The following is a 12897-nucleotide window of genomic DNA, read 5'->3' as shown; positions in this document are numbered from 1 at the left end:
GGAGAAACAAGGAGCACAAAGGATCGGGGGAGAAAGAAAGCACTAGAGCAAGTAATAGTACAGTATTAGGTGGGATCAGACTAAGAGAGAGTACAAGAAAGTCTAAGACTCGTTTTCAGTGCATGTGTGTAAACGCATGAAGTGTGATAAACAAGGATGGTGAACTGCAGGCGCAAATAGCCACATGGGAATACGATGTTGTGGTGATAACGGAGACCTGGCACAAAAAAGGGCAGGATTGAGTACTAAATATTCCTGGATACAAGGTGTTCAGGAAAGATAGGGAGGGAAAGAAAGGAAGGGTGGGTGGCAGTATTGATTCAGGAGAATATTGCAGTACTGGAGAGAGAGGATGTCCTGGAGGGGTCAAGGACAGAATCTCTTTGGTTAGAGTTAAGAAATAAAAGAGGTGCCATTATACTACTGGGTGTATTCTATAGGCCACCAACTAGTGGGAAGGATATAGGGGAGCAAATTTGCAGGGAAATTACAGAGGTGCAAAAGCTATGGAGTAGTGATAACTGGAGACGTCAACTATCCTAATATAAACTGGGATAACGAGTGGATGATCCATCTCGGCCTCCTCCCGATATCCCCACCATCACAGAAGCCAGCCTTCAGCCAATTCGATTCACTCCACGTGATATCAAGAAATGGCTGAGTGCACTGGATACAGCGAAGGCTATGGGCCCCGACAACATCCCAGCTGTAGTGCTGAAGACTTGTGCTCCAGAACTAGCTGCGCCTCTAGCCAAACTGTTCCAGTACAGCTACAACATTGGCATCTACCCGACAATGTGGAAAATTGCCCAGGTATGTCCTGTCCACAAAAAGCAGGACAAATCCAATCCGGCCAATTACCGCCCCATCAGTCTACTCTCAATCATCAGCAAAGTGATGGAAGGTGTCGTCGACAGTGCTATCAAGCGGCACTTACTCACCAATAACCTGCTTACCGATGCTCAGTTTGGGTTCCGCCAGGACCACTCGGCTCCAGACCTCATTACAGCCTTGGTCCAAACATGGACAAAAGAGCTGAATTCCAGAGGTGAGGTGAGAGTGACTGCCCTTGACATCAAAGCAGCATTTGACAGAGTATGGCACCAAGGAGCCCTAGTAAAATTGAAGTCAATGGGAATCAGGGGGAAAACTCTCCAGTGGCTGGAGTCATACCTAGCAAAAAGCTATCTATCTCAGATTTAAATTTAGCAATTGAGCTAGTAACAATTGCCATTTGCAGAAGAGAGTTCCAAACTTCTACCACCTTTTGTGTGTAGAAATGTTTTCTAATCTCACTCCTGAAAGGTCTGGCTCTAATTTTTAGACTGTGCCCCCTACTCTTAGAATCCCCAACCAGCGGAAATAGTTTCTCTCTATCCACTCTATCTGTTCCCCTTAATATCTTATAAACTTCGATCAGATCACCCCTTAACCTTCTAAACTCTAGAGAATACAACCCCAATTTGTGTAATCTCTCCTCGTAACTTAACCCTTGAAGTCCGGGTATCATTCTAGTAAACCTACGCTGCACTCCCTCCAAGGCCAATATGTCCTTCTGAAGGTGCGGTGCCCAGATCTGCTCACAGTACTCCAGGTGCGGTCTAACCAGGGTTTTGTAAAGCTGCAGCATAATATCTGCCCTCTTGTACTCTAGTCCTCTAGATATAAAGGCCAGCATTCCATTCGCCTTATTGATTATTTTCTGCACCTGTTCATGACACTTCAATGATCTATGTACCTGAACCCCTAAGTCCCTTTGGACATCCACTGTTTTTAACTTTTTACCATTTAGAATGTACCCCGTTCTATCCTTTTTTGATCCAAAGTGGATGACCTCACATTTGCCTACATTGAATTCCATTTGCCACAGTTTTACCCATTCACCTACTCTATCAATATCCCTTTATAATTTTATGTTTTCATCTACACTACTTACAATGCCACCAATCTTTGTGTCATCGGCAAATGATATGAGACTTTCTATGCCTTCATCTAAGTCGTTAATAAATATTGTGAATAATTGAGGCCCCAAGACAGATACCTGCGGGACTCCACTAGTCACATCCTGCCAATGTGAGTACCTACCCATTATCCCTTCTCTCTGTCGCCTTTCGCTCAGCCAACTTCCTAACCAAGTCTGTACTTTTCCCTCGATTCCATGAGCTTCTATCTTAGCTAACAGTCTCTTATGTGAGACTTTATCAAATGCCTTCTGGAAGTCCATATAAATAACATCCATTGACATTCCCCTGTCCACTACTTTAGTCACCTCTTCAAAAAATTCAATCAGGTTTGTCAGGCGTGACCTACCTTTCACAAATCCATGCTGGCTCTCTCTGATTAACTGAAAATTCTCGAGGTGTTCAGTCACCCTATCCTTAATTATAGACTCCAGCATTTTCTCCACAACAGATGTTAGGCTAACTGGTGTATAATTCCCTGGTTTCCCTCTCTCTCCGTTCTTAATAAGCGGAGTGACATGTGCAATTTTCCAATCCAGAGGAACAGTTCCTGAATCTAGAGAACTTTGAAAGATTATAGTTAGGGTATCTGCAATATGCTCACCTACTTCCTTTAAAACCCTGGGATGGAAACCATCTGGTCCTGGGGATTTGTCGCTCTTTAGTGCTATTATTTTCTTCATTACTGTTGTTTTACTTATGTTAATTTTATTGAGTCCCTGTCCCCGATTCAGTATTAGTTTTCTTGGGATTTCCGGCATGCTATCCTCTTTTTTTACTGTAAATACTGACGCAAAGTAATTATTCAACATGTCCGCCATTTCCCCATTGTCAATGACAATATCCCCACTTTCAGTTTTTAAGGGGCCAACACTGCTCCTGACCACCCTCTTTTTCCTAATATAACTATAAAAGTTCTTCGTATTGGTTTTGATATCCCTTGCAAGTTTCTTTTCATACTCTCTTTTTGTAGCTCTTACCATCTGTTTTGTGACCCTTTGTTGATCTTTGTATCTTTCCCATTCGCCAGGATCTGTGCCATTTTTTGCCTTTTTGTATGCCCTTTCCTTCTGTCTTATACTGTCCCTTACTTCTTTAGTTGTCCATGGCTGTTTTTTTTGGCAAGTCGAGTTCTTGCCCCTCATGGGTATAAACCGATTCTGTATCACGTTAAATGTTTCTTTAAACATTTCCCACTGATCATCAGTCATTTTACCCATTAACAGATTTGCCCAGTTTACTGTGGACAGTCTCTGTCTCATCCCATTGAAGTCGGCCTTACCCAAGTCTAGAATCTTAGCAGCTGATTCACTTTTTTCCTTTTCAAACACTACCTTGAACTCGATCAAGGTATATGATAGTACACCTGGATAGACTGGCGGCCATAAAAGGGAATCCAAAAGTCTTCTACGGGCATGTAAACAGTAAAATGGTAGTAAGAGGATGGGTGGGGCCGATTAGGGACCATAAAGGAGATCTACTCATGGAGGCAGAGGGGATGGCCGAGATGCTAAATGAGAACTTTGCATCTGTCTTTAGCAAGGAAGAAGATGCTGCCAGAGTCTCAGTAAAGGAAAATATAGTTGACTTACTGGATGGGCTAAAAATTGATTAAGAAGTGGTACTTGAAAGGCTAGCTGTACTTAAAGTAGATAAGTCACCTGGTTCGGATGGGATGCATCCTAGGTTGCTGAGGGATGTAACGGTGGAAATTACGGAGGTTCTGGCCATAATCTTCCAAACATCCGTTGATACGGGGGTGGTGCCAGAGGACTGGAGAATTGCAAATGTTACAAAAAAGGGTGCAAGGATAAACCCAGCAACTGCAGGCCAGTCAGTTTAACCTCAGTGGTGACGAAACTTTTCGGGACAGAATTAACAGTCACTTGGACGAGTGTAGATTGATTAGGGAAAGCCAGCACGGATTTGTTAGAGGCAAATTGTGTTTAACTAACCTGATAGAGTTTTTTGATGAGGTAACAGAGAGGGTAGATGAGGGCAATGCAGTTGATGTGGTGTATACGGACTTTCAAAAGGTGTTTGATAATGTGCCACACGGTAGGCTTATCATCAAGATTGCGGCCTATGGAATAAAAGGGGCAGTAGCAACATGGGTACAGAACTGGCTAAGGGACAGGAAACAAAGAGTAGTGGTGAACGGTTGTTTTTCGAACTGGAGGGAGGTGTACAGTGGTGTTCCCCAGGGGTCGGTACTGGGACCACTGCTTTTCTTGATATATATTAATGACTTGGACTTGGGTGTACAGGGCACAATTTCCAAATTTGCAGATACAAAAGTCGGAAGGGTAGTAAACAGTGAGGAGGATAGTGATAGACTTCAAGAAGATATAGACAGGCTGATGGCATGGGCGGATACGGGGCAGATGAAATTTAAAGCAGAAAAATGCAAAGTGATACATTTCAGTAGGAAGAATGAAGAGAGGCAATATGAACAAGAGGGCACAACTCTAAAAGGGGTACAGGAACAGAGAGATCTGGGTGGAACAGAGAAGATTGAGAGGAGATTTGATAGAGGTATTCAAAATCATGAAGGGTCTCGACAGAGTAGATGGAGAGAAACTGTTCCCATTGGTGGAAGGGTCAAGAACCATAGGACATAGATTTAAAGTGATTGGCAAAAGAACCAAAGGTGACATGAGGAAAAACTTTCTAACACAGCGAGTGGTTCGGATCTGGAATGCACTGCCCGAGGGGTTGGTGGAGGCAGATTCAATCATGGCCTTCAAAAGGGAATTGACTAAGTACTTAAAAGGAAAAAATTTGCAGGGCTATGGGGAAAGGGCAGGGGAGTGGGACTAGCTGGATTGCTCTTGCATAGAGCCGGCGCAGACTCGATGGGCCGAATAGCCTCCTTCCGTGCTGTAACCTTTCTACGATTTTACATTACACTCAGTTCCCTCATCTAAGTCATTGATATATATTGTAAACAGCTGAGGCCCGAGCACTGATCCTTGCGGAACCCCACTAGTTACAACCTGCCAACCCGAAAATGACCCGTTTATTCCTGCTGTCTATTTTCTGTCTGTTAACTCTTTTTATCAGACAGATTGGTTAAGATACAGATCAGCCATGATCTAATTGAATTGGTGGAACAGGCTCGAGGGGCTGAATGGCCGACTCCTGTTCTTGTGTTCCCATACACTCAAGAACAAAAGTGGACTCAGTGCTGACCGCTGGGATACATCCTTCTCCAATCCCAACAATACCCATTTACCCTTAATCTTTGTTTTCTATCCATTAATGAACTTTCCATCTATGGTACTACATTTCCTGTTAGACCATGCACCTACATTTTTTCTAACAAGCTTTTTGTGAGAAGCCTTATCGAATGTCTTTTGAAAAGCCATGTACATTACATCCCCTTTATCCAATTAGTCACCTCTTCAAAAAAAACCTTATTAAAATTATCAAGCATGACTTGGCTTTAACAAATCCATGCTGGCTGTCGTTGATTAACCCATGCACGTCAAAATCCTCACTAATGTTAATGGGACCTTGGTATGTGCAAATTGGCTGCAGCATTTCCTACATTACCACAGTGACTATGCTTAAAAAATACTTTATTGGCTGTCACAAAAGGCCAAATGAAAGTGCTTTCTTTCTAATTTTATTTTGATTTATGGATTCTAAGAATTTGCCTGGTTTATCTTTTCTCCCTTCTTAAACAAAGGTATTACATTAACTATTCGGCATTTCCATGGCACAGTTTGAATTAAATTGTGACTATTTCAGTTCTAGTCTTCAAAAGCTTTACAGTGTTTAAGGTTACATCATCTGATTCTTACAGCCAAGCCCTAATATCAATTATTTTTCTTTCTGTACAGGAGCATGACTGTACGTTAACACATGAAATTGTGGAATTGATCGACAGAGAGGCAGATCTTCTCATGAGACAAGTAAAGGAATCTTACCTAGAAGGTCTCAGACAGAGAATATCAACACTCTTTCTTCAGTACATCAAAACACCAACATTTAACCCAGAAGTTGCCAGATTCCTTAAGGTACAAAAAAAATCCAGTTTGATTTTAAAGGGCATAGGTAGATTCAGATGTGACATTTCGTGCACTTATGCTCTTTTTTATTGTTGTAAAAGTGATCCCATATGCTTCACTTTCCAATGTCCGGCTAGAGGCAGTGGGAACCATGTTCACCGGGGCTGTGCAGAGTTGCACACACCTGACCCTGCTGAATCCTCCCGGGTCAGGCCTCAGTATCCATGCACGGTCAGCTGATCAAAGAGAGTCAGCATGGATTTGTGAAGGGTAGGTCATGTCTGAGTAATCTAGTTGAATTTTTTGAGGAGGTCACTAATATGGTGGATAGGGGAGTGTCTATGAATATTATCTAGATAGACTTCCAGAAGGCATTTGATAAGATTCCGCACAAGGAATTATCAGCAAAAATAAAAGCGCATGGAATTGGAGGTAACCTTCTGTCATGGGTTGGTAATTGGTTGGGAGGTGACAATTGGTACTCCCTAGGTCTCAACTTTTCACCATATATATAAACAACTTCGATGAAGGAATAAAGAGTTCTATATACAAGTTTGCAGATGACACTTGGTTACGAGGCACAGTAGGTTGTGTTGATGGGAGCAGGAAGTTACAAAGGGACGTAGACATGTTAAATGAGTGGGCAAAACATTGGCAAATGGAATTTAGCGTGAGGTCATCTACTTTGGATCCAAGAAAGACAAATCGTAATATTTTCTTAATGCCAAAAGACAAGCAACAGTGGAGGAGCAAAGGAATTTGGGTGTCCAGGTGCACCAATCAATAAAAATCTAATGCACAGGTAGAAAAAGTAATCAAAAAGGCTAATGGAATGTTTGCATTTACCTCAAGGGGGCTGGAATACAAAGGGGAGGAAGTTATGCTCAGTTGTACAGAGCCTTGGTCAGACCCCATCTGGAATACTGCATTCAGTTTTGGGCACCGTACTTCAGGAAGGATGATTACGCAGGACCCTCTCCAAAGCCAGATACACCAGAATGATACTGGAGTTTAAAGGGTTAAATTATGAGAACAGATTGCATAAACTTGGCTTTTATTCCCTTGAGTTTAGAAGATTGAGGGGTGATTTAATTGAGGTGTTTAAAATGATAACTGGATTTGATGGGGTAGACACAGAAACCATTTCTTCTGGTGAGGGAATCCAGAACAAGTGAGCACAATCTTAAATTAGAGCTAGGCCATTCAGGAGTGAAATCAGGAAGCAGATTTTCACACAAAGGGTAGTGGAAATATGGCTCTGGATGCTGTATCAATTGATATTTTCAAGACTGAGATCGATAGATTTTTGTTAGGTAAGGGTATCAAGGGATATGGATCAAAGGTGGGTAAATGGAGCTGAGGTACAGATAAGCCATGATCTGACTGAATGGGAGAACAGACTCCTGTTCTATGTTCCTCTGATCTTCCAACATGTAATACATCAGCAATTGGGAGCTCATTGTTTTGAGAGAGGAATGATACTACAGGAATTTAAAGTCCTGCAGCATCATTTTAAAGATTTTTGGTGAGCAACATAGTCAAGACATTTGAAAACAATGGCACAATGAAGCAGATGTGCGGACACAGAGCACATGGGAGAAGGTAATACTCCAAGTGAATGCTGTTTCCAAATCCCAGAGGACCTGGTTGCAAATTTGCAAGAATTTTAGAGACTGCTCCAAATCGTCCAAGGTAAGACTACCCACCCTTACCTTAAACCAAGTATGCATTACCATAAATCATTTCCTCACACTCACATTATCTTGCAGCTCTTTAAATGCTTACCATGTTCACCAATTCTGCAGCAGGACATGCATTGTATCTAGAATCTATGCCTGGAACTCTTGCTTCACTGACTTCCTTAAAGGGCTTCTAACAAATCTTTCTAACAAAATATAGCATTAATGTATGTATATGTACTGTGGTTAACAGTGGGCTGCAGGATAGCCACTTGGATGTCACCCTTTTTTCTCTTGACACATCCAACCTCTCTGCTTGAAGGACAAAGCACATAATAGCAGAAATTTGCTAATCAGAGGAGAGCCTGTAACATTAAGCCCTAGAGTTCCTTTGAAGCAACCAAACTGGGAATCATTGATAAGCAGCACATGGAAGGAGTGGGGTAGCATGAATTTGGAAGCACAAGTATTCTCTTGTTCTTTTGGTATGCCACAAGAAGCAGTTGCAGCTCCCACTGGCTCCCAAGAAGCAAGCACCCTTGCATCATTCATTCCACATGTCGCAAGCACCAACACAGGTACATCCTTCCTACAGGATTTGGGTAGGTGGTGGCAGTAATGGAAGAGGAAGAATCTGCTGGCTGGATGGCCAGCTCATATCCTTCATCAGCTGCAGAGCACAGGAATTCAGACCCCATGGATCCTGCATTTAAATGAAAGACGATATCTGAACACCAGTGTTTTCTGCAGTTAATGGAGAATATGCAAAGTATCTGCAAGGTCTGGCAGTGAGTACGTTCTCTGCACTAAAATCTACCATGGAGTGTAGGGCAACTCTGGGACTCTTGTAGCAGAGCCTTTGATGAAAGAGCTTGTGTGCCACATTAGTGGCTGTCATTAATGCTCACTGCTGCTTTAGAGGCCTTATACTTCAGTCTCCAGCAGAATGTTTTGTCCATTTTCAACATGTTGGGGCGATTGGATAGAGGGAGCCATTTTTCAGGGCTTCTCTGCTCATTGTTGCCCAGAGGTTTGTTCCCATACTGATCAATGCACACGCTAAAGAAATGCCCAGCAGCAGGAGCATGGCTTGAGTAGATACAGACAAGGTTGCTGTCTCTCAAGGTGACATCACATCTGGTCCCTCCTCAAATGGAGCATAAAGAATTCAGACCCAGACAGCCACTGCAGCAAGACTTCGTGGAAGCAGTTTCAGGGCTATCTCGTTTCCCAGCACAAGAGCGCAGGGGGCCACCTCAATCCCAAGAGGCTTGCCACTCAGGAGAGCTCAAGATTAGGAAAGTAAACATGGAAAACACATTATGACCAAGGGGAGCACACTATCACCAAGGGTAAAATACACTGAGCACTTGTAGGGAAACAAATTAGATTTAATTTCTTACTTCATTCAGAGAATTTCTTTCTGCCTGTTAGATTAAGGTGCCAACAAATGACCTGTTTTACATTGTAACAATTAAAGCATAGAATACAATGATTAGGATGCTTTCAACATAGTGCCCATAATGAAGGTAATTGTGGCTAGTCAAAGGGCAGCAACCTCTATAACTTCCAATTGGATGCCACTATTTGATTGTTGTATACTAAGATTTCCACAGCACTTTTATGCTAGTCTGTGTACACATGCATTGTGACAATCCTAATATGACTTCAATTTGGTATTGGAGACTTGTATTAGATTTATTCTTGGTGGAAGGTAAATCTGATCAGCTGTTTTGATGTTGCTTTTTCTTTTTTCTTTGGGTACTGTGGGAGGAGTTGAAGATTTTTTTTAGCTCTATATAGTGAACTTTTTATCTCTTTTTTTTATAGGTTCCACAGGATCCAATGCAGTTGCGCAAAAACATTTACTTCTGTTCTAGTTGTGGAAGTTACTTACCATCCACAGAGTTCCCCTTGTCACTAACTTCACAGACTCTTCGTATATGTCGACAATGCATTAAGCTGGATAATGAAGCTCGTCATCGTGAAGAATCGACCCAGTACAAACTGATTCTTAAGCGGCTGAGGAAAGCTGAGGCAAATTTCGGAGATGGAGCCCAACTGGCATTCTTATTGCAGGTACAAAATGACTTTTATTGCAGCAAATTTTAAACAAACACTATTGGGTACATTTTTTTCCACTTAATGTTAGTGGAAAAGTGTGTGAATATAAACCTGGTCTGCTCATTTTATACTCTCTCTAAATCAGTTTTCAAATGTTGGCAAATAGAGAAAAATATTTTCAATGGCTTGAGGTAACTGTAGAGGCATGTACTTTTAATGTAAAATTCATAATTTTACATCCCAAAAAGCAAAATACTGTAGATGCTGGAAATCTGAAATAAAAACAAAAAATACTGGAAACACTCAGCGGGTCAGGCAAATGCTGACCAACCTACTGAGAGTGCCCATCATTTTCTGGTGTTATGTCCCATATTCCAAAGGCCTGTATTTATAAAGCATCTTATCACCTCTGAAAGTGCTTCATGTACAGTGAATTACTTTTAAATTGCAATGGCTGTTGTTATGAAGGTTAACACGGGCCTTTTGCACACTACAGGATTCCACAAAGAGATGAATGGCCTGATATCTATTTTTTGTGCTGTTGACTGAAGGAGGAATATTGGCCAGAACAAGATTTCCTTTCTGCCTGACACCTCCATAATAAAATTAGTTATGGAACTTTTTTTTTAATAAAGATTATGGTTTAACATTTTGATCCATTATTTTGAGCAGCTATTTTTATTTTGAAATAAAGTTACAAACCAGGTATTATATTGGCAGGAACAAGATTTGAAACACCTGGTTGACAATATTTGGGGTACACAGTCTGCACTGAGTGATTGCGGGAATCTGAATGATCTAACAATGATCCGGTGGGATAAACTGTCTGAGTGGTCACCGTGGAACTGCATCCTCCTGACAGAAGAGGAAGCTGTGGCTCATCTTAAACTTGACAACATTGAAAAGGTACATAAACTAATTTCCCCTCTCTTTTTACCTGCTTATTCTTCCCATGTTTAAGCACTTGCTCGTTGCTCCTTCTAATCCTTTGCCTTTTCCCTGGGCTCATTTGCCTTACCTCTCTAGGTTTAGGGTCTCATTGCTTGCTTGTTCATCTAATGTTTCCCGTTTTTGTCATCTTTCCATGCACTCATTATCCTTTCATTCTGTACTCTCGTACTCTTAAATTAATTTTTAACATCCATGGTGCAAATGAAAAGTACAGATATATATTTACAATATGTCAATGAAAACCTCATCTATTAACCTTCAACTTGAAATCATCACAGTGACTGACATAGGTTTATGTTTTTATTCACCATGCAGGATTATGAGGCCACATTTATTCGCAAGATCAAGCACCGACACACTTTGGGAAAGAGCTATTTTTCTCAGATTCATGACATAGTGAATTATGCGCACACTTGCATGATGCAAGACTTGACTTCCAGGAATGACCTTGTAATTACAAATTCATTTCCTTCTAACTGAAAGTCATACTTCATCAACTTCTTCAATGGGCTATGTTGGACAACCTTGATCTCAATTAAAAATTACAACTTTTTGTTGAATAAAATGTTGCAATGGTATTCCATAATCATAGATTATAGGTACATTAACAAAAGCATCTAATTGAAATGATATAGTTTATGGTTAATTCTTTATTTTACATCAATCTCTTAGACTTGAGAAAGACAAATAAACTGAAGTATAACAGGAATAAAATTTGAAATCCTTTTTATATGAAGTATTCTTTATATAACCCAATGGTGTCCTTTACAATATGGACTTCTTTCCAATATTTGCTCAGCACAAGAGTCATTTCCACAGGCAAGACTGAAGCTTGATCTAATGCATGAAATATCTGGGATCGTGTTTTCATTTTAACTCTAGCCAGTTCAGAAAAATTATTCACCGAATTCCCATATATTATAAGGGTTATCCCTTGATCCGGCAGTCCCGACTGGGTGCGCATCTCAGGAAATTGCGTGTGTAGCCTGTGATTTTCCGTCCATTAATTTTAATGGATAGAAAATCACCAGTTGTTTCCCGAGATGCATCCCCTGCGATTGCAGCTTCTTGCTGGAAGTATGGGATCGCAGAATCAGCTCTAATATTTAATCAAAGGTAAATGAAGAAATACATAAAACAGTATTATAATTTGAACCAGGATGGAACTTCACCAGGTAAATTAGGATTTTTGCTGTATTGTCCCATGAACCTTGGGCAAGAATTTGCTGTCAAAATAAAGTGTTCAGAAATAGGAGGGATCAGACAGGGGGGAGGCTATGCAAGGCAGACTACGATGGGTTTAGAGTGCATGTGGGTAAATGCAAGGAGTGTTGTAAATAGCAGGTCAGAGGCTGGGTATTCTGCGGCGAGTGCCTCACCTCCTGACTCCCCAAAGCCTTTCCACCATCTACAAGGCACAAGTCAGGAGTGTGATGCCTGGATGAGTGCAGCTCCAACAGCACTCAAGAAGCTCGACACCATCCAGGACAAAGCTGCCCGCTTGATTGGCACCCCTTCCACCACCCTAAACATTCACTCCCTTCACCACCGGCACACTGTGGCTGCAGTGTGTACCATCCACAGGATGCACTGCAGCAACTTGCCAAGGCTTCTTCAACAGCACCTCCCAAACCCGCGACCTCTACCACCTAGAAGGACAAGGGCAGCAGGCACATGGGAACAACACCACCTGCACGTTCCCCTCCAAGTCACACACCATCCCGACTTGGAAATATATCGCCGTTCTTTCATCGTCGCTGAGTCAAAATCCTGGCACTCCCTTCTTAACAGCACTGTGGGAGAACCTTCATCACACGGACTGCAGCAGTTCAAGAAGGTGGCTCACCACCACCTTCTCAAGGGCAATTAGGGATGGGCAATAAATGCTGGCCTCGCCAGCGACGCCCACATCCCATGAACGAATAAAAAAAATAAGGTTGGTGAGCTGCAGGCACAAGTAGCCACATGGGATTATGACATAGACCTGGCTCAAACAAGGGGAGGAATGAGCACTTAATATTCCTGGCTACAATGTATTCATGATGTGGAGATGCCGGTGATGGACTGGGGTTGACAATTGTAAACAATTTTACAACACCAAGTTATAGTCCAGCAATTTTATTTTAAATTCACAAGCTTTCGGAGGCTACCTCCTTCGTCAGGTGAACGAAGGAGGTTCACCTGAGGAAGGAGGAAGCCTCCGAAAGCTTGTGAATTTAAAATAAAATT

At 41.8% G+C, this 12897-nt stretch overlaps 1 protein-coding gene across 4 annotated transcripts in view; it reads left to right on the top strand.

The window, feature by feature from the left end:
- The window catches only part of iqub (IQ motif and ubiquitin domain containing), a 75171-nt gene extending 63638 nt beyond the window's left edge, over positions 1–11533 (top strand). For all 4 annotated transcript variants that reach the window (XM_067999810.1, XM_067999811.1, XM_067999812.1 and 1 more), the window contains 4 exons: positions 5807–5983; positions 9484–9732; positions 10438–10623; positions 10984–11533. In XM_067999810.1, the coding sequence (XP_067855911.1) occupies positions 5807–5983; positions 9484–9732; positions 10438–10623; positions 10984–11148 (777 nt within the window). In that variant the 3' untranslated portion in view covers positions 11149–11533. The remainder of the gene's footprint in view (positions 1–5806; positions 5984–9483; positions 9733–10437; positions 10624–10983) is intronic.
- The last annotated feature ends 1364 nt before the right edge of the window (positions 11534–12897 follow it).

Source organism: Heptranchias perlo, chromosome 18 (assembly GCF_035084215.1).
Source record: "Heptranchias perlo isolate sHepPer1 chromosome 18, sHepPer1.hap1, whole genome shotgun sequence".
Taxonomy (NCBI): Eukaryota; Metazoa; Chordata; class Chondrichthyes; order Hexanchiformes; family Hexanchidae; genus Heptranchias; species Heptranchias perlo.
This window is presented reverse-complemented; position numbering and strand designations above follow the sequence as displayed.